The sequence below is a fragment of the Talpa occidentalis genome, unplaced genomic scaffold (assembly GCF_014898055.3).
Source record: "Talpa occidentalis isolate TD23 unplaced genomic scaffold, MPIMG_talOcc4v2.1 talOcc4.7, whole genome shotgun sequence".
NCBI classification, from domain to species: Eukaryota; Metazoa; Chordata; class Mammalia; order Eulipotyphla; family Talpidae; genus Talpa; species Talpa occidentalis.
In genome coordinates, this window is record NW_023605083.1 from 87,741,031 (window position 1) to 87,763,896 (window position 22,866).

General features: G+C 40.8%; 2 protein-coding genes across 2 annotated transcripts; both read right to left on the reverse strand.

Moving 5' to 3' along the window:
- Positions 1–14,773: 14,773 nt before the first annotated feature.
- On the reverse strand, positions 14,774–15,718 carry LOC119231480 (olfactory receptor-like protein DTMT). The gene has a single exon (XM_037493216.1). The coding sequence runs from the start codon at positions 15,716–15,718 to the stop codon at positions 14,774–14,776; it is 945 nt and encodes a 314-aa protein (XP_037349113.1).
- A 4,467-nt stretch (positions 15,719–20,185) lies between these two features.
- Positions 20,186–21,130, reverse strand: LOC119231481 (olfactory receptor 1E5-like). The gene has a single exon (XM_054688605.1). It carries the CDS (start codon positions 21,128–21,130, stop codon positions 20,186–20,188), a length of 945 nt encoding a protein of 314 aa, XP_054544580.1.
- Between the last annotated feature and the right edge of the window lie 1,736 nt (positions 21,131–22,866).

The window sequence follows — 22,866 nt, forward strand, 5'->3', positions numbered from 1 at the left end:
GCAATGTGTAGAATAATTCACTCCAGAAACATTTAATTCATTCGTTCATTAATGCATTTCTTTAAGAAGTGATTACTAAGTGACTAGCATTACAAGGCACTGGCACATGCACTGTGAGGAAAGCAGCAACCAAGGTAGAAACGGTCCCTGCCCTCCGGGAGCTTACAGGCACCTGCAGACAAGACAACAAGCTACTATCGAGTCTCACAAATTCTATCATAGAGGAAATACAGGATGTGATAACAGTGCGTATCAGGGCATCTCACTTTATCCAGCAGATCAGAGAAGACATCTTGCTTTTTAATGAAATTTCTGTGTAATCTGAGGTATTTTCATGGAGAAGAAATAGAAATAGAAATAGTGTCCAGAGAGAGGAAACGGTACCTGGATAACCCTAGAGGTGAGAGAGCCTGCAGCTTTTCCAAAGTAAAGGAAGTTCACTGTGACTGAGGTGCAGTATGTTAGTGCTGGGAGAAGGGCAGAGCACAGGGGACTGTTGGGAGGGGGATAGGTAAGTGACAAAGCTGGGGAGGCAGGGTCAGGTCCCAAAGGACCATGGAAACCAAAGTAAGGAGTTTGTGTTTTCACAGAGAGCAGTGGAAAATTGTTGAGGTAGTCTTATGTTTATTGCAGCACTACTTACAATAGCTAAGGCATGGAAATAACCTAAATGCCCAAAAATAGATGACTGGATGAAGAAGATGTAGTATATATGCAAATGGAATACTACTCAGCAATCAATTAAGATAAACTCATGCTATGTGCAGAAACATGGATAGAGCTGGAAGGGACCATGCTCAGTGAAATAAGCCAGAAGGAAAAAAGAAAGACATCGATGGTTTCTCTTTTAGCAGGAATATAGAAAAGTCGAACAAAGGGTTAAAAAAAGATAAAGCTTGCAGGCCAACCATAGATCTGAGGCATACAGCAGAGGAGAAGGGTCAAAACAAGGGTCCCTGGTACAAGGGACCGTGGTGATGGTTCACGGGTGATGTGGTGGTGGGAGATTTACAGGGACTACATCTGAGGGGAAAAATCAACTGCTGTAGAAAAATCAACAATATAAGAAAATTAAAAAGTTTAAGTGAAAAAATAAAACATGAACTGAATATAAAGAAAAAAAAGAAAATTGTTGAGTTATTCTAAGCATAGGAGACACATAATAGATTTGTACTTTTAGCAAAATGTCCTTGGCTGTGGTATACAGAATGGAATGAGGCCAGAGGCAAAGAGACCAGTCACAACACATATATAGACAACTAATTTATGACAAAGGAGCCAAGTGCTTACAATGAAGCAAAGGAAAATCTTCAAAAAATTAAAAGCAAAATTTCCATACAATCCAGTAATCCCAATTCTGGGCATTTACCCAGAATATATACAAAATCTAATTTGGAGAGCTATATGCACCCCCATGTTTACTGCAGCCTTTTTTATAATATAAAGACAACCTAAGTACCCCTCAATCCACTAATGGATAAAAGAGATGAAGTTATGAAAAAAGATGAAATCCTGTTATTTGCAACGACATGAATGGACTTCATGAAACAGGCAACGAGAAAAAAGACACCTTATGGTTCACTCATAAGTGGTATATACAGAAAACAAAAGATGGGTGAACTAAGTAAAAAACTAAAGGAAACTTTTAGACCACAGACTAAGTGGCTACCAGGAAGGAAGGGGGATGGGTGGTGGGTACTTTGGGACAAAGGAAACAATTATATAGTGAAGAATAGAATTGGACTTTAGAGGTGAACTTAATACAGTATATACACATGTTGATTTTTTGATGACACCTGAAATGTATATAATTTTATAATACACTGTTAATTCATAAATTAAAAAAAAAAAAACGGCCTCGACTGGTGGCGCAGGTGGTTGAGCGCAGCGCTGTGAAGCTGTCCGCAGCCTCTGCAGCGTTGGTTCAATCCCGGCTGGCCAACAAGGGTCCCATATGCCACGGCAGACCCCTACTGTCTGGCCCGCTGCTCCCCTCATCAGTGTATTTCATCAGTCTACCTGTTCTTTTCCCGACTGTCTCTGGTGAATCCTCTCACCCTCCTGCGCATCTGGCCTGTAACTCATTCTTGTATAAATAAATAAATATTTTTTTTTTAAATCTTAAAAAAAAATGAGTTTTAAACAAATTTTAAAAAAGCTGGACACAAAAATGTGAATGAATGAGTAAATTGTATTTATATTTGTACAATGGAATACTACTCCATAATATAAAAGAAACAACTGATGTTCTGAATTATACAGCTAAATCTATAAAACACTACATGGTGCTAAAGACCCTAGGTACACTAAATGATTCCATTTGTATGAAGTTCAAAATCAGGTAAATCTAATCTATTGTGGCAGAAATCTGATAAGTAGAAATCAGAACACATAAGATCTGATTGTCGGGGTCATGGCAAATTGTGAGGTGATGGAGTGTATGTGGAAGTTTCTACCTGTCAAAACTCACAGAACCAGGTGCTTAACATGGTTGCAATTTATTATATGCAAGTTATAATTAAAAAAATTGAAAATGATGTGAGTGCCCTATTCCCACATCCTTGTTATTAACAGAGGTCAATCATTTATAATTGCTTATTATGTGCTAATTTAATTATCACATCTTGTTTTTTAATTTGTTTTTCCTGATTAACATTAAAATTGAATATTAACATTGTTTATTCTTTATGAATTTTCTGCTTATATTCTTTGTTCATTTTCATATTTCATTGTTTATTACATTCTTTTATTGTTTGTAATTTTTATTCTTATGTTATTTGTAGGAGCTCTTTGTACATTCCGAATTTTAACTTGTATCTGTTAAGTACATTACAGAGTCAATTCTCCTTTAAGTTTATTTATCTTTTGTACCAGACAGGTTTATTATTTATATGTGGTCAAATATGTCAGACTTAAATCAAAATAAGCTGATCATTTTTGCAAAATAATTCCACTGAGAGCTTGGTTTGGATTTCATTAAATGTATTTGGGGAAAACTGATGTTAAAATATTGTAGTTTCAAAGCTTATCAAAATGCACAATTTTACATGGATTTATTTTATTATTTAAAAAATACTTTTCAAAAAACTTTTTAAAATGAGATACCCTTTCCAGGTTATTGTGCATATCCACTTATGGTATTCTTTTATATATTTCAGTAGAGTTTCACAGTTTTCTTCTTATAGTGCTTGTACCTAATTTTCATTGCAATTAAAATAGTATCTAAAATAGAAAAGGAACTCTTAATACACAATAAGAAAATAAAAAACTCAATTAAAATGAATACCATTCCTTTATCAGAAATGTTTTACAAAGAGTTTCTACCAATTTGTAGCTTGTTTTCTTATTCTTTTAAGATGTATCTTTTAAGCTGTATCATGTTTCTTTCCAACATTTTATGTCAGCTTCAGTGAAAAATATAAAGTAAAACTTTTCCAAAATGAAAATATTTTCTTTCCAAGCCATTCCTGGGCTTTCTCTGAAAATAAAATTATTGTCTAGTTATAATGAAGGGAAAAAAAGAATAGGATCTAGGGTCTCCCTGGGGTTAAGTTGCAGCGCTATCAAGCTCTCACCAGTCCCTGCAGCATGAGTTCCATCCCCCGCCAGGGAGCAACCCACATGGTGCAGCAGACCTCTCCTGTCTCGCCTGCTGCTCCCCTCAGTAGTGCATTTCACTAGATCCACCTGTTCTGCTCCCCATTCTCTCTCTGGTGAATCCTCTCACCCGCTGTACCTCTGACCTAGACCCCAGTTCTTGTATGCATAAATAAAAAAAAAATAGGAACTATGTTTCACTGATGTTTTAATTGGATTTTTCCAGTACAAAATAAAGTGCTTTACCAGATGGTCTCACTCATAACAGGAATCTAGAAGACCTATATAAGGGGCCAGGGAAGACTAATTACAATAAAATAAAAATCAAATTCAACAAGCAACTATAATCCAGAGACACACAGTGGGGGGGGAGATTAGGGTCAAAATAAGGTGGGGGGAAATTGTATGGGGAATATAACCAAGATGAAAATGCATACATTGTGCAAAAATGAAAAATGATGTAAAAAATATATTTAAAAAATGTAAGGAAAAAAATAAAACGCTTTAATTTAAATACTAATCTTCTGTCTTGCCATTGACCCTTCTGTTGTGGTGTGCCACGGAGATTTCAGTATTTAACCAGTATAGCAGCTGGTTAGCTGGTTCCAGCTTACCTACCTCATGGAGAATAGAGTATTTCAGGAATTACATTACTAAATGGAAGTGTATAATGCAAAATTATGTTACTATAATCTACTTTTGTGAGTATACATACATATAAAGAAAGGGGAGCATTAGTAACTGGGTGGAAGGTGACATTATAAATCAAGATAGAGAATATTTAGAGATAAACAGGAGAACTGGGGGGACATAAAGAGTTCATGTTATGCAGGTTGAGACCAAACCGTTCATAGAGCCTGGGGGCAGGGAGGAAAATGATGAGATTAGCAGTTAAAAGCTCAGGAGAAAGGTCTGGGTTTCATATCTTCTGAAGTTCTCCAGAAGCCTGGGAGGATCAGAGTGGTAGTTCTGAATGCCATCACTTAGAGAGGACAGCTAAGGACACAATGGACTAATGCTAAACCCCAGTCCATACCATAAATGGAGCTTAAAAACCTGTGTTATTGTCATTGTTTTTGTTTTGGCTGCTGCCCTTCATTTTGAAGTAGGAGAAAATGAGAAGAAATGATAGAATCATATGCTCCCGAATCTCACACAGATTCAGCAATGGACACACTGTGTGACATGACAAGTCATTGAATGCCATTAATTCTCCGTCCATGGAATAGTGATAAAATCTTCTCTACCTCTTGGAATTGTCATGAAGGTAAATTAAAAACATAAAGTTCTTTTATGAAGTTCAAAACACCAAGTTGAAAAGAATCCTCCTTAAGCATTGAACTTGTTTACCAGTCTCTGGTATCTTTCCTATTCCTAATAAAATTAACTTTAGGGCTCCTGGGTATTAGCTATTCTCAGATATAGACAAAATGCACTCTTATAGCAAGAAGGTAAGGAAAAGCAATGTCATTCAGAAAACACAAGGTAAACAAGAACATAAATCATAGTGGGAAAACAAAAGTTTCGAGGAGAGGTAAGCAGGAGATATTTAAAGGAAGGTCATAAGGCTGAACTCTTTGGATTGTATCTAGAGTTGACCTAATAATTTTAAAAAACTATTAAAAAACACTACCACAATTATAATAGAATTCTGGCTAAAGAACAGTAATCTTCTATAATAAATTAGTTTAAGAATGTAAGGCATAAAAATCATTTAAAACAATGTCTCTTAATTATGACTTTCCAGAATTTCCTGGTGAAGACAAAGAGGAACACTTAGCCTGGGGGTAACCAAGACCCCTTCCAGGGTTCTGCTGTGCAGCTTCATTATAACTGTTCTACTACTCAACATCTATGCAACATGTCTTTTTAAGAAGTGTCCAAGTCAGGGGGAAAATCTACAATAATATTCTAATAATAATGCATCTACTGGATAAAAATATGTAAAAACTCACAAATGTTAAATTACGGATGGTAGAGACTTTTCTTTTTTGCAAAAAACTCTTCCTAAAGCAGCTTTCATGTCTGTTCCAGAGGCTGTAGATGAAGGGGTTTTTTAGGAATGTTCAAGATTTGTGATACTTTTGTTCTTTATTTTGTCAAGATTGTTCGATTATTTGGGACTTCTGTGGTTCCATACATTTTTCAATAATATTTCCTGTTTCTTTGAAGAAATTGCAACTTTGATAGGGATTGCACTGAATCTTTATATTGCTTTGGGCAAAAGGCCATTTTAACATTACCTCAATCAAAATAATTTAACTTAAAAAAGTAAATAAGCAATATTTTTAAAATTTTAAATATTAGTGTTGCAAGGAAGTGAAGAAACCAGAATTCTAACAGACTGCTTATAAGTATTTAAATTGGTATGATCACTTTGAAAATCTCTCTGGTAATATTTACCATATTAGAATATAGGCAAATTCTATATCCCGACAATTTTACTCCAATGAACATATATGTAAAAAAAGACAGACATGAAAATATTCATAGTAGCCTTATTTATAATAATGGCGCAGAATTCAAAAGGAACAAACATACCACTCTATGAATGAATCTCAAAAAGTTACCTTCTTTAGATTCACAAAAATACTAAAAATAAAAAAATCACAAAAAATACAAAGGAACACCTATGATTCCTGTTTATATGAAGTACAAAAATAAGCAATCTAATCCGTAGTGATAGAACTCAAATCAATAAATTACAGTGTCAGGGAATGGATGGGTAATTGAGTGCATTTTTAATCTTTAAAATGGCAATGATGGGGCCTCCCCGATGGTGCAGAGGTTGAGCGCTGGGTTGCGAAGCTGCCCGCAGCCTCTGCAGCGCCGGTTCAATCCCCGGCTGCTCCCAGGCCACCAGAGGAGGGTCCCACATGGTGCGCAGACCATTCCTGCCGCCCGCTGCTCCCCTCAGCAGTGTACTTCGGTCCTTCTGCCTGCTCTGCTCCCCGCTCTGGCTCTGGTGAATTCTCTCACCCTCCCGCGCTTCTGCCTATACCCAGTGCTTGTATAAATAAATAAATAAATCTTAAAAAAAAAAAAAGGCAATGATGCCCTTGCGGAATCATTACAAGAGTAGAGAAGATAAAGGGTATAAAGTTTGCTGACAAATTCCAAATATCAAGCAGGAGAGTGACATAAGCTGTTAACCAGACTCTGGGTGCTGCCCCAATAACTGATGGAGTAAACTTAGGTGCCCAGAGCTGAGTTAGCTCCCTAAGCCACACTGAACTGCTGGTGCAATGTAAACAGACCACTCACAGGTGGTCCAGGTGGGGCCTGAGAGCTAATGTAGACATAAAAATAAACCAGAAGAGATAAGGTTAAGAGATAGAATGATCTGATCCCTTACTCAGAGAGAGGTAAAGAATATGTTCATTGTATTCAACAATGAAAAGTTCACCTGAGCAGAGGTAGGCAGGAAAGGGAGGGGTTTGAGTTTTAGTGTGCATCGACCAGGGAGAACAGATGACTATTTGAAGCAGTTTTGAATTAAAAAAAAAATTAACACATGATAAATTAGTTGTGAAGCTAATGGAGTCAGAAAGATCATTTAAAAACTTTAAAACTATGTTTCCTCAGGGTCTCCCCAGAAGAACCAAATGGAAGACCTTCCCAGCATGTCACTAGGATCCTCTTTCTTGTTCAACTGTGCTCCTCCACTTCATCTTTTCTACTGACTGGATAATTATTTAGCATGCCACTTAACAAAGTTGCAAAGTAAAAAAAAGTCTAGATCAATATTCCCATATTAATATCAGCACATTTACTGAATAAACTATGTAGACATCCCAAGCTTTATTGTCATAGGTAAAAGGAACTTTTCTTTTTGCTAAAGACTCTTCCCAGGGCACCTTTGATGTCTCTGTTCCGCAGGCTGTAGATGAGTGCCATTTTCATGTCTCTTGACCTCGTTTCTTATTCCAGCCACACTGCACTGCAGTAACCAGTTCTGAATATACTTCTATTAGCCTTTATAGGTGCCAACTGACAGCACCTCACTACTCTTCTACCTGTTCCAGCTCTGGGACATTTTTGATGTCGTGGAACACAATGTCATGGGAAACTTTCTCAGTGCTCAAGCAAATATTTAGGCGTATTATTCATTTTAAGTAAATTGTTGTATAGACTGTGAGGTATAGACAGTGGTTTTCTTTATTCAATAAATGGTTTTCTACTATATTATCTTTACACATTTACCACCAACAGATGATACATTTTTTTGTAGCACTGAATCATTTGGTAGTGAGAATACACACTCCTAATTACCCTTCAGGCATATTACTCATCAGTTACTCAACTAAGCCTGCCCTGTCTCCCGAAGTGGGCAGCTAAACCTGCTGCTGTTCCCAGGGTCCTGCGCTTGTCCTCACGCACTCAGAGCCTGGTGGTTGTTCACAGCTGACCTGCTCCAGACTGGGAGCTGCATTCAGGAGAGGCCCTGTCTCCCTGTGACTGCAGGAGCACCAGGCCTGTCACAGCGCCTGGACTAGCAGGTGCATCCTAAGAGCTGACAGGCTGTCCTTCAGGTGGAAACATAGACCCTCCAAATGAAACGTCTTCTAAATGAAAATCACTATGCCTAATAAATTAACTCATAACAAGAACTTACAACCTGTGGCCTCCCTGGTGGCACAAGGGGTTAAGACGCAGCCTATGAAGCTATCTGCAGCCACCGCAGCATGAGTTTGATCCCCGGCCAGGGAGAAACCCACACGGAGCAGCAGACCTCTCCTGTCTTGCCTGCTGCTCCCCTCAGTAGTGTATTTCACTCAACCTGCCTATTCTGCTCCCCATTCTGTCTCTGTTGAATCCTCTCACCCCCTGCATCTCTGGCCTGTACCCCTGTTCTTGTATGCATAATAAATAAATCTTTAAAAAAAAAGAAAAAAGAACTTACAACTAAACTGTTGAGCACCATTTGACATTTTATTACAGAATGTATAGATGTATTTGCATACTCATGGAAATGTTAGGGTATCTTGTTATATTGTATTCATTAATACAGATGTCTATTCATAGATATAGTGATATATACTCTTATTGTTTATTTTCCTGAGAACCCTGACTGCTACACCCATGGTGTCTCAATGCTGATAAGGAGAGAAGACTGTTTCATGAAAGCCTAGCTCATGAGCTACTGTTATGACCAACTTGTAGTCTTGTGAGGACATACTACAGGGCAGCTACACTTATGAATGCTGTTAGTAAAAACAAGATCATCATTGATGAACATTCTTCAAAATATTTCCATAATGTGCAAAATTTGGGGGAGTCAGAGAGGTGAGAAGTAAAGGGACATAGCAGAAAAACTCTCCAACCTGGGACATCAAGAACCTCAGGTTGGAAGGATCCCAATGGACTCGCTCACTCGCCCTCTGCCCAACTCACCCAACATGTCTCAGGGCAGCTCTAGGACCTGGACCCTGGCCTTGCTCCCCTTCATTCACTACATGAATAATAGCCTTTGCAGTCATCACCTGCATCTGCAACATCCTGCTCATATCTCCCTGGACCTAAGGGACCCCGGATCCCACAAGAGTCCAGATACTTGAGGAACTCATTAGACAAAGTAATTACCCAGGACATCTCTACGATAAATTGTCACTGGAGCAGTGAGTGATTACAGTCACCCATCACACCTGAATATGCTCTGGGTCAAGCTGGGGATGGAGAGAATCTTGTGTGCGAATGCTTGATCACTGCATATGCAGGAGTGGACAGGAATTGGTCCTGTGGGACTGGAGTCGACATTTGGGAGTTGAAAGATGATAATAATAACTTAAAAAAGCCATAAGAATAAGCAGGGACCAGTGATGACTATCCAAAAATATTTTAAGAGATTTGGAGTATTTCTTGTTCTACAGGCAACAAGAAGCCATCAGTGGTCTTTGATCAAACTGTCCAGAAATACACATATTTTAGAAAGATTCCCAAGTTGACAGAACCTCTCACTACAACCCAGTTCCCCATGTAAATCCCCAAAGGTAGGGTTAAGCCTTTTTATTTAACAAGTTTCAAATTATTTTGACCCAACCCTATGCAGACATATAGGAAGGACTGGGATTAGAGAAAAGATATTCTCTCCTGCTTTATGGCTAATGCTTCCTCAGGTCAATGAAGAAAACAATTTTCATCCCACTGAGGTGCATCTAAGCCCTCACTTCTCTATGAAAACCTTAATGTCACCTCACCACCATCATCTCTACCACTCTCTCTAGGTGTCAGATTCCTTCCATTTCCAGTTTTTCCCTTCCTTGCAATTGATCATGAGGTATTGGGAAAGACCATGGTGCTTTACCAGTTGACCTGTGAGTGAACCTGGGCAGGTGGAGGCTCCTCCCTCACTTCCTTTTTGACTATGGGTTCTATTTGCTTTACTCACTCCAAATTCGCCCCAAGCATATAATCTTGAGGTGGCAGGGTATTGTAATATTGAGATTATCTGGTTAGGTTACATGCCTTAGCCAGTTATGGCCTCTATATAAACTTAATAGTTTTGGCAGGGAGGGTGGAATATACTCGCCTTGCAGTGCCCAAGAGAAGCCTCATACGTAAGTTCCCTTGCTCATTAAAACTGCCACCTACCAACCCAGAATGGGTTCTTCCTCTCTTTCTTCCTCTCTTCCTGCCTTATGTGTATGCAGGATGATTTCAGATTACATCTGGGAAACTCATAAGTTTGCATCCCAACATAAGTTTAGAAGTAACATATATAACCTACTTTTTTCACTACTAGTTCCATGTTCTCCTTGGTCATCGTCTCAGCTGGATTGTGTGTTATACATAGTGGTGTGATGCCAATCCTCATTTCTGGGGAATCTGCATCCTCATTGGTCTTCCAATTGGGTGTTGTCATTTTCATTAACATTACTCTTGGACATAAAAATAACAAGCGGTACCCAAATAATTCCCAACAATTTCAGACATTGTCCTCTCTGCTCCAGTTGCACAAAGCAATCCTGTTTTTCCCTGGGAAATCTATATAATCACCTGGCAGAATGGAAACCTGCTCGTTGAATACTGGTTCACATGAGAACCACGAAAAATTCAGGTGGTAGCCTCAACTTCCAATCCAAAAAACTCATCATTACTTCCCCTGGCAGAAGTATTCTTCCCCTGGGAATCCTGGGACACTTTTTGAGTGTCATTTTCATGTCTCTCAGCCTCATCTCTTATTCCAGCCACACTGCAGTAACTAGTTCTGAATATATTTCAGTTAGCCTTTAGCAGGTGCTGTAGGGGCAGGATGGCCACTGAGCAGATTATCTATGATCCGGCAGATGGGTAAAGGAGAGTCTTGGAGCCCTCGGTGGCTTTCTCAGGCTTTTATTGAGTTTTACATGCATTGCGGCAAGCAGATACATGGCACATAGGGATTTCCGGGAGCCAGGAGGCAAGGAGGCCTCCAGGCCCTATGCAAATCTTCACTCTGGGCTTCTCTGGCCTCTTTCACCCCTTCTCTCTCCTGCCTCTCTCCTGCTTCTGCTTCTCTTGGTGACTATCTCTCAATACCCCTCCCATGGCCCACAGAAGTAAATAAGACTGTTTGTAACAATATAACAACTGCAGGTGCCACATCAGGCAGGACAATCCTAATGGTGGGAGGGCAGAAAAACCCAAAAACCATTTACCCTACAGGTGCCAAATGACAGCACCTCACATCACTTCTACCTCTCCTGCTACTTGGTCCAGACCCAGGACATTTCTGATGGCATGGAACACAGTGTCAGGGGGATCTTTCTCAGTGCTCATGCAAATATTTAGGCATATTATTATTCATTTTAAGTGAATTTTTTTTTAAGATTTATTTATTTATTTATTTATTTATTTATTTATACAAGCACTGGGCACAGTCAGAAGCGCGGGAGGGTGAGAGAATTCATCAGAGCCAGAGCGGGGAGCAGAACAGGCAAAAGGACCAAAGTACACTGCTGAGGGGAGCAGCGGGCGGCAGGAGAGGTCTGCGCGCCATGCGGGACCCTCCTCCAGTGGCCGGGGAGCAGCCGGGGATCAAACAGGCACTGCAGAGGCTGCGGGCAGCTTCGCAACCCAGCGCTCAACCGCTGCGCCACTGGGGAGGCCCTAAGTGAATTCTTGTATAGACTGTGAGGTATAGACAGTGATTTTCTTCATGAAAAGATGGTTTTCTATTAAATTATCTTTGCACATTAACCACTAATGGATGATACATTTCTTGTAGCACAGAATCATTTGGTAGTGAGAATACACATTCCCCAGAATTACAGTTTGGAATATAACTTTAATTAAATGGACTTTGAGGTATCACATCATGAAGTCTCTTTTAATCATGTCTTCTTCCTTTAGTCTGTTGATATGATCATTTAGGTGTATTTTTTAATGTTGAAACAACTTTTCAGTTCCACAATACTCTCTACTTGAGATTATTATAAAATTCATATGGAGGGCCTCCGTGTGGTGCAAGGGGTTAAGCACGGCACACTGAAGCAATCCGCAGCCTCTGCAGCATGAGTTCCATGCCCTCAAACAGCCAGAGAGAAACCCACATGGCGAAGCAGGTGTCTCCTGTTTCACCCGCAGCTCCCTCAGCACTGTATTTCAGTCAGTCTACAGTTCTGTTCCCTGCTCTCTCTCTGGTGAATCCTCTCACCCCCTGCATCTCTCGCCTGTCCCCTAGCACTAGTATCATAAATAAATAAATCCTTAGAAATAAATAAGTAAAATTCATATGGAACCATAAAAGATCCCAAATATAAAATGCAATTCTGAGAAAGAAAAAGGAAACTGGAGGCATCACATTTCCTGATTAGATATTACATTACAAAGCTATAGTAATCAAAACAGTGTGAGGCTGACCTAAAAAAGGACCAAAGGAACAGAATCGAGCAGTGTACAAAAAAAAAAAAAAAACCAGAAATAAACTCAGGCATTACAGTCAACTAATATTCGACAAGGAATCACAATACTCAATGGAAAAAAGATAGTGTTTCCAATGAATGTTGCTAGGATATTGATACTGACATACAAAAGAATTAAATTAGGTCCCTATCTTTCTCCAACCACAAAAACTAACTTGAAATGGCTTAAAGATTTAAGCATAGATATGAAATCATGAATCTATTTGTAGAAAGCTAAGGAGAAAGTTCTTTGGCATTGGTCTTGGCATGATTTTTTGTCTGATATGCTTTATGACACCTAAAGCACAGGCAACAAAAGCAAAACTAAATTAGTGGAACTACATCAAATTAAAATCTTTGCACAAAAATGAAACAACCAATAAATGAAAAGGTAACCCATAGAACAGGAGAAACTATCTGCAAACCCCATGTATAATAAAAGGCTAATCTTCAAAATAGATAAAGAACTCATACAATTCAATAGAAAAAATTAAATAACCCACCTACAAAAATGGGCAAATGACCTGAAAAGTCATTTATCCAAGATGGCTAACAGGTATGTGAGAAGGTAGTCAACATCATTAACCCAGGGAAATGAAAATCATAGCAACCATGAAGCACCACCTCACAGCTGCTGGCAAGGATTTGGAGAAAAATGAAACTTTGTGTGCTGTTGATGATAATATACATTGTTACAGCCTTACTGTCACAATTCTCATTGTGGGTGTATACATATGATATTAAATTAACATCTTGAAGACATACCTGAAGTCTCATGTTCAACTGCAGGATTATTGACAGCAGACAGGACATAAAAACAATGTCAGGGCTCATTGACAGATAAATGGATAAAGATAACTAACAGGGAAATGTTACTTGTGTGTGTGTGTTTGCACAATGAAATACTATTTGAAGGGATGTATACACTCCCAAGTTTGCTGCTGCCTTATTTAAAATAGTGAAGTTATGGAAACAACCCGAGTGTCCATGAACAGAGGAATAGATCATAAAAATGTCACACACAAACACAAACACACACACACACAATGGAATCCCACACAGCTATTAAAAAAAAAAAAAGGATACACTTGGCTATTTGTGACAACATGGGTGGGACCTAATAGGATAATGCTAAATGAAATAAGTCAGAAGGAGAAAGACAAATACAAGGTGCAATGGGGAAATTTTTCAGTCTCATGCAAATATTTGGGCATATAATCCATTTTCAGTGAATTGTAACATACAGTGTGAGGTACGAATAGACAGCGACTTTTGTCAATGAAAAGATTGTTTTCCGCTTATATGTGGAAGGTGAAAAAACAAAACAAATGCTTAGACAAAATCAAAGCAATAACCAACCCTTGACATCTGACTGCAAAACTGAGGCAACCAGAGAAGATGGGGCCCAATGGAGCATGATGGAGGATTATTGGCGCTTTGGTGGTGCCCCTTGTTTGTGATGTGGAGGAAAAAAGAGGGAAGAAACCCTAAAATCAGACAGTCTGAGATTTTAAATAAGTTCAATACCGACCCACCCTTGGACTTTGGCAAGTCATCAAATATTACATTGTTTTAGTCTTAAAATGGTGTTAGGATTCCTTTGTGGAATCATCACAAAGTAGAATAAATAAAGGGTATAAAGTGTATTGACAAATTCCAAATATAAGCTGTTAGCCAGATTCTGAGTTACTCCCCATCAATTGATGGAGTAAATTTAGGTGCCACAAGGTGAGTTAGCTCCCAGGTAAATAAACTAAACTACTGTAGCAATGTAGATAGACAGTCCACTTGAGGATGTCATGCCAAACAGATAATGTAAACATGAAAATAAACCAGGGAGAAAAGGTTAAGAGATAGAATGATCTGATCCCTTACTCAGAAAGAGGTAAAGAATATGCATTCAACAATGAAAATTTCACTTTAGCAGAGGTAGGCAGAAAAGTGAGGTGTGTAAGTTTTACTGTGTATTGACCAGGGAGAACAGATGACTATCCCAAGCAGAGTTTTGGCAAAAAACAAAAACAAAAAACTAACGAATGATAAATTAGTTGTTTAGCAAACAGAATCAGAAAAATCCCTTAAAATGCTTCTTTAGAAATTGCCAGTGTGTCACTGTTGTGCACATTCCTGTTCAACTGTGCACCCCCACTTTATTATTTCTACTTTTTGCATAATTATTGAGCATGCCGGTTAACAGAAAGTTCAAAGTAAAAAAAACAAGTCTGGATAATATTCTAATATTAATACCAGCACACATGCTAGATCAATTACATAAGAACTCTTGAGTGTTACCATTATGGATGGAGGAGAATTTTCTTTTTGCTCAAGACTCTTCCTAAAGCACCTTTCATGTCTCTGTTCCGCAGGCTGTAGATGAAGGGATTCAGCATGGGGGTCACCGCAGTGTACATCAGAGCCATGACAGTCTCCTTAACAGAAGAATTATTAGATGAAGGGATTAAATACAGACCAATGACTGTCCCATAGAACAGCGACACCACAGAGAGGTGGGAGCCACAGGTGGAGAAGGCCTTGCAGATCCCCCTGACAGAAGGGACCTTCAGGATGGAGGACACGATTCGTGCATAGGACATGATGATGAGTAGGAATGGAACAACGAGGACGAGGCCCCCCATGATGAATATCACCAGCTCGTTAACTCGAGTGTCCGAGCAGGACAGCTTCAGCAGAGCAGACATGTCACAGAAAAAGTGGGGGATCACATTGTCTGCGCAAAAACACAACCTGGCCATGAGCAGAGTGTGTAACATGGCGTGGAAGGTGGTCACAACCCAGGACAGCACCACCAGGGACACACAGAGCCTGGGGCTCATGATGGTGGTGTAGTGCAGAGGGAAACAGATGGCCACATAGCGGTCATAGGCCATGGCCACGAGGAGGAAGCTCTCCAGGTCTCCAAAAAACAGGAAGAAGTACACTTGGGTCAGACAGCCGGCGTAGGGGATGGAAGGGACCTGGCTCTGCATGTTCTGCAGCATCTTCGGCATCGTGACGGAGGAGAAGCAGAGGTCAGAGAGAGACAAATTGCTGAGAAACATATACATGGGCATGTGGAGGTGAGAGTCCAGGTGGATGAGGACGATGATGAGGAGGTTCCCCAGGACGGTGATTAGATACATGGCCAGGAACAGGGCGTAGAAAAGGTTCTGCTGCTCTGGCCTGATGGGCAGGCCCAGGAGGAGGAACTCAGTGACAACTGTCTGATTCTCTCCTGTCATGCTGTGTGTCTGGTATCTTTAGGAAGAAATAAGAAAGTCTATTAAAATGAATTCAAAAGTGAACTTACATCTAAGACACATGGTCTATTACAAAAATACTTGTATCACTGTCATCACATAATTATAATCTCTGTTCTCCAAACCTCTATTACCAGAATCTCGATAATCAGAAATTGTTTCTTCTTTTCTTTTTAATATGTAATATTCCATCCTCTCCAAAATAACCTTACCTGAGATAAGACCCCAAAAGAAACTCATAAACTCACCTTACTCACTCCCAACTCTCTCCTCTCTAGTTTCCCAAATTTTGATAACAATCTAGGTGCTCAGAGTATTTTTCTGCTTCATCCTTTCTCTCATCATCAGCACCAAATCAATCAAGTCCTGTAGTTTCTGCCACTTAATTCTCTTTCTCACACACTCCTATGGCAAGCCCAGGACCAAGCTAACATATCTTGTCTTAAATTCATCTCCCTGCCTCCATGCTCACACTCCTTCAGTCTCTTCACACTGATATCCTAAGATGAAATTCTGATCATTCTTCTCCTTGAAGTATACATGCACCCCAGGACTCTTAAGAGAAAGACAACACTTATTTCAAGGGCACAAAAGTTGCTTTATGACCTGACCTTTAGCCATGCCACATCCTCACTGTCCCAAGATGACACTCACATTCCACTCCCAGCAGCACTGGCCTGAAAAGTCGCCATTGCCTACTTCCAGCCTCCTGTGCCTCCTCTTCCTCTGCCTGGCATCTTCCTCCCTCTGCTTCTTCTTCGCCTGGTTTTCTCTACTTACCTTTCAGGTATATTACACGTCACTTACTCAGCTATTCCTGCCCTGTCCCCTCTTAACCTGCTGCTGTTACCAGGGTCTTGTCCTCCCACACTCAGAGCCTGGGTGGTTGTTCACAGCTGTCCTGCCCCCGACTGTGAGCAGCATTCAGGAGAGGCTCTGTCCCCCTGCAGGACCACCAGGCTGCCACAGCTCCTGGATGAGCAGATGTGTCCTAAATGCCGACGCGCTCTCCTTCAGGTGGAGACATATACCCTCCGGATGAAATGGCTTCTAAAATAAAATCACTACGCTTAATACAGCCTCTCATAGTAAGAACTTAAAACCTCAACTGTTGAGCACTGTTTGACATTTTATTACAGAATGTATAGATGTACTTACATATGCATGGAAATGTTAGAGTAGCTTGTTATATTGTATTATTAGTAGAGATGATATATACAGATGTCTGTTTATAGAGGTAGTGATGTATACTCTTATTGCTTATTTTCCTGAGAACCCTGACGATTACACCCATGGGGTCTCAATGCTGATAAATAGAGGAAAAGTCTGAAAGATCATGAAGATCTTTCATTAAAAAGACTCAATTCTGTCCATCTGCTGGGAATTACTCCCTGCTAAAGTTGCTTGATCCACTCACATGAATAGAATTTGATCTTGGAATTTAGACGCTGGCATTACAGTGGGAAGAAACATGTAGGGAAAATAGGACCCCTGGCATCCCCTGTGTTGCTCCCTGGTAATGAGCGGGACCGCCTCTGGGATGGAGCTAATGGCGACAGATCACATCCCAGAGATAGCGCTTGCAGATGCTGCCTCTGATGATGCCGGGAGCCTCTTATCTTCTTCCCCATTGAGTCAGTAGTTCTCAGACAGGATTCCACTGGGGAGTCACCTGGGGCAGTGCCTCTAAATTTAATGTCCATGCAAATCATACAGGAGTTCTGGCAACTCACTGATTCTGACTCATAGGCAGCTCCAGCATTTTTCATTAGCACCAAGAAATGCCCAAGCTGTGACCCACGGACGAGTCATTCCATTAAAGGATATATGTTGCTTTCAGAAGCAAAGATGAGGCAGCCCCTCCCCACAGATGAATTCAATCACAGTCTCTGAGAGGAGGCCTCTGCACCATTTTTGAAGCTCCCAGGTGATTCTGAAATTAAAAAAAAGGGGTCCACAGTTTCACGAAAGCATGGCTCGTGAGCTACTGTTATGACTAACTTGTACTCTTGTGAGGACACATTATAGGGCAGCTACACTTATGAATGCTGTTAGTGATAACAAGATCATCATTGATGAACATTCTTCAAAATATTTCTAGAATGTGCAAAATCTGGGAAAGGCAGAGTGGTGAGAAGCGAAGGGACATACCTGAAAAACTCTCCAACCTGGGACATCAAGAGCCTCAGGTTGGAAGGATGCCAGTGGACCCGCCCACTCACCCTCTGCCTAACTTACCCAGTGTGTCTCAGGGCAGCTCCAGGACCCTGATCCAAAGCCCTACTCCCCTTTATTCACTTGACAGGCGAAACAGCCTCTGCAGTCATCACCTGCATCTGCAACATCCTTCTCATACCTCCTTGGACCTAAGGGACCCTGATTCCCACAGGAGTCCAGATACTTGAGGAACTCATTAGACAAAGTAATTACCCAGGACATCTCTAGGATAAATTGTCACTGGAGCAGTGAGTGATTACAGTCACCCCTCACACCTGAATATGCTCTGGATCAAGGTGGGGATGGAGAGAATCTCTGTGAATGCTTGATCACTGCATATTCAGGAGTGGACAGGAACTGGTCCTGTGGGACTGGAGTTGCCATGTGGGAGTTGAAGGATGATAATAATAAAAAAATAAGCCATAAGAATAAGCAGGGACCAGTGGTGACTATCCAAAAATATTTTAAGAGATTTGAAGTATTTCTTGTTCTATAGGCAACAAGAAGCCATAAGTGGTCTTTGATCAAACTGTCCAGAAATACACATATTTTAGAAAAATTCCCAAGTTGATAGAACCTCTCACTACAACCCAGTTCCCCATGGATATCCCCAAAGGTAGGGTTAAGCCTTTTTATTTAACAAGTTTCAAATTATTTTGACCCAACCCTATGCAGACATATAGGAAGGACTGGGATTAGAGAAAAGATATTCTCTCCTACTTGATGGCTAACCCCTCCTCAGGGCAAGCAAGAAAACAATTTGCATCCCACTGAAGTGCATGTAAGCCCTTACTTCTCTATGAAAACCTTACTGTCACCTCACCACCACCATCTCTACCACTCTCTCTACGTGTCAGATTCCTTCCATTTCCAGCTCTTCCTTTCCTTGCAATTGATCATGAGGTATTGGGAAAGACCATGGTGCTTTACCAGTTAGCCTGTGAGCAACCCAGGGTCAGGTGGAGGCTTCTCCTGTACTTCCCTTTGACTAAGGGTTCTATTTCCTTTACTCACTCCAAATTTGCCCCAAGCATATAATCTTGAGATCCCCAAGCATATAATCTACCTCTCACGCTACTTGGTCCAGCTCCAGGACATTTTTGATGCCATGGAACACAGTGTCATGGGGAACTTTCTCAGTGCTCATGCAAATACTTGGGCATATTATTATTCATTTTAAGTGAATTGTTGTATAGACTGTGAGGTATAGACAGTGATTTTCTTCATTAAAAGATGGTTTTCTATCAAATTATCTTTGCACAATTACCATCAATGGATGATACATTTTTTGTAGCACAGAATCATTTGGTAGTGAGAATACACACTCCACAGAATTACAGTTTGGAATATATTTAATTGAATGGATTTTGAAGTTTCACATCATGAAGTCTCTTTTAGTCATGTCTTCTTTCTTTAGTCTGTTAACATGATCATTTAGATGTATTTTTTTAAGATTTACTTTAATTATTTATGCATGTAAGAGCGGGGGTGTAGGCCAGAGGTGCAGGAGGTGAGAGGATTCATCAGAGAAAAACTGGGGACCAGAACAAGCAAATGTACTGAAATACACTGCTGTGGGGAGCAGTGGACAAGACAGGAGAGGTCTGCTGTACCATGTGTTTAGCTCCCTGGCCGGGGATTGACTTGTGCTGCAGTGGCAGCAGATAGTTTCATTGTGCTGAGACTTAAACTCTTGCACCACACCTTGCACCCTAGAGGTATTTTTTAATGTTGAAACAACTTTTCATTTGAGTTTATTGATATGAAATTCATATGGAACCATAAAAGATCCCAAATAGTCAATGCAATTCTGAGATGGAAAAAAGAAACTGGAGGCATCACATTTCCTGATTAGAAACTACATTACAAAGTTAGAGTAATCAACAGTGTGAGGCTGACCTAAAAACAATGGAAAAGAATTGAGCAGTATACAAAAAAAAAACAGAAATAAATTCATGCACCTACAGTCAACTAATATTCATCAGGGAGTCACAATACTCAATGGAGAAAAGATAGTGTGTCCAAGTATGGTGCTAGGATTGATACTGATACAAAAGAATTAAATTAGGCCCCTATCTTTCTCCAACCACAAAAACTAACTTGAGGGACCTCCCTGTAGTATGCCAGTTAACATAAAGTTGCTAAGTAAAAAAACAAGTTTGGATCAATACTCTAATTTTAATATCAATACACATGCTAGATAAAATACATAAGAACTCTTGAGTGTTACCATTATGGATGGAGGAGAATTTTCTTCTTGCTCAAGACTCTTCCCAAGGCCCCTTTCATGTCTCTGTTCCGCAGGCTGTATATGAAGGGGTTCAGCATGGGGGTCACCACAGTGTACATCATAGCCATGACAGTCTCCTTAACAGAAGAATTATTAGATGAAGGGATTAAATAAAGGCCAATGATTGTTCCATAGAACAGCGACACCACAGAGAGGTGGGAGCCACAGGTGGAGAAGGCCTTGCGGATCCCCCTGACAGAAGGGACCTTCAGGATGGAGGACACGATTCGTGCATAGGACATGATGATGAGTAGGAATGGAACAACGAGGACGAGGCCCCCCATGATGAATATCACCAGCTCGTTAACTCGAGTGTCCAAGCAGGACAGCTTCAGCAGAGCAGACATGTCACAGAAAAAGTGGGGGATCACATTGTCTGCACAAAAACACAACCTGGCCATGAGCAGAGTGTGTAACATGGCATGGAAGGTGGTCACAACCCAGGACAGCACCACCAGGGACACACAGAGCCTGGGGCTCATGATGCTGGTGTAGTGCAGAGGGAAGCAGATGGCCACATAGCGGTCATAGGCCATGGCCACCAGCAGGAAGCTCTCCAGGTCTCCAAAAAACAGGAAGAAGTACATTTGGGTCAGACAGCCGGCGTAGGGGATGGAAGGCTTTCGGCTCTGCATGTTCTGCAGCATCTTGGGGATCGTGACGGAGGAGAAGCAGAGGTCAGAGAAAGACAAATTGCTGAGAAACATATACATGGGCATGTGGAGGTGAGAGTCCAGGCGGATGAGGACGATGATGAGGAGGTTCCCCAGGACAGTGGTAAGATACATGGCCAGGAACAGGGCATAGAACAGGTTCTGCTGCTCTGGCCTGATGGGCAGGCCCAGGAGGAGGAACTCGGTGACAACTGTCTGATTCTCCCCTGTCATTCTGCGTGTCCAGTATCTTTAGGATGAAACAATAGAGTCTATTAAAACCTGAATATAAAAGTGAAGCTATTTCTATAATTCTGTCAAGCATTCTGTAAGAATACTTCGTATCACGTTCTCCCTGTTAGTGCAGGGGCTTGAGCGCAGGGCTGTGAAGCTGTCCACAGCCTTTGCGTTGTGAGTTCTATCCCCCGCCAGCCAGGAGCAACCCACATGGCGCAGCAGACCTCTCCTGTCTAGCCCACTGCTCCCCTCAGCGGTGTTTTTCGGTACATCTGTCTGTTCTGCTCCCCTCTCTCTCTGGTGAATCTTCTCCCCCCCACTCCCCGCCCCATGACTCTGGCCTGTACCCCACTTTTGAAAAAAAAAAGGAATACTTTGAATCACTCTCATGCTGAAAATTACAATCTCTATTCTCCAAGTCTCTATAATAGAATTCATAATTGGAGATGACTTAATTTTTTTTCACTTCTGTTTAACACATTATAATATCCCATCCTTTCTGGAACACTCTTATCCTTTAGCTTCTGAGGCACAAACAGTGGTCTTCCTCACCTGCCTGGTTGCCCACCCTTGGAACTTGGAGCAGCTTCTTCTTTGCTGTTATCTGAGTTGTTGGTATTCCTGGGTGCATTTCCCAGAACACTGTCATCATTCTAAAGAAGTCCTGAGAAACACTCACCTGATCCAACGGCTTTTATTAGATGTAGACAAATCTCTTACCTATAAAATGTATTACCAGTTGCTTCGTGGTTTTCTTTCTTGGATGTTTTTGGCCTTGCGTTTTAAGCTTCTTGCATCCAAAAGAAACTCATGATGTCACCCAGTCCCTCTCCCATCTTTTCTCTCTTCATTGCCCATATTTCAGCACAGGAGACCCATGTTGTACCCAGGTCATACAGCTGTTGTTTCCTTTCACTAATCATCAACATCCAAAATGTCAACATATCCAATAGATTTTGCCACTCAATTCCCTTCCTCATTCATCCACTCCTCATCTCAACTGTCACTACCCAGCCAAGTTGACATTACCTTGTCTATATATTATGGAAACAGCCTCTTAATTCATCTCCCTGGCTCCCTGCTCACTCCCCTTAAATGTTTGCACTACAGCAACCTAAGATGAAAACCTAATCTTCATTTTCCCTAAAATCTTCATGGATTCGCATTGCTTTGAAATGAAGGCAAAATTTCCTTCAGGAACACAAAGGGAGTTTCATGCCTTCACATTGTCTACTGTGGGTCTACTAATCCTAGAGGCCTGTTCAGCCACCATTTTATTACCTAGTTCTAAATACTAAGCAAGGCCAGAACGACCAGGTCAGTTAGGTACAGGAGCCCAACCCTGCAAGGTGCCTTTCAAATCAATGAAGAGCACAAAGCTAGATCATGCTGGGAAGGCTATGCATCATGAAGTATGACCAGGAATGCCCGGGGGCTGATGACCGATGCATAAAATGTACTCCCGACTTATACATCTTGAGGTATGACTGGGAACGCCCTGGGAGCCAAGGACTGATGTAACACAAGGGACCCCAGAAGCTGATCAGTGGAAAAAGTCTGGTTGATGAGATTGAAACTATGGGGGGGAACTAGAGTTTTAGCTCAAATACAATTCAAGTCATCAAGCAGATGAGAAGTGCCTGGAGGGCAGACTCACAATCCCTGATACTATCAAAGACAGAGCACCTTTTCTAGTTTCACCCCTCCCTTTTTTCTTTGTCCTCTTTCCTGTC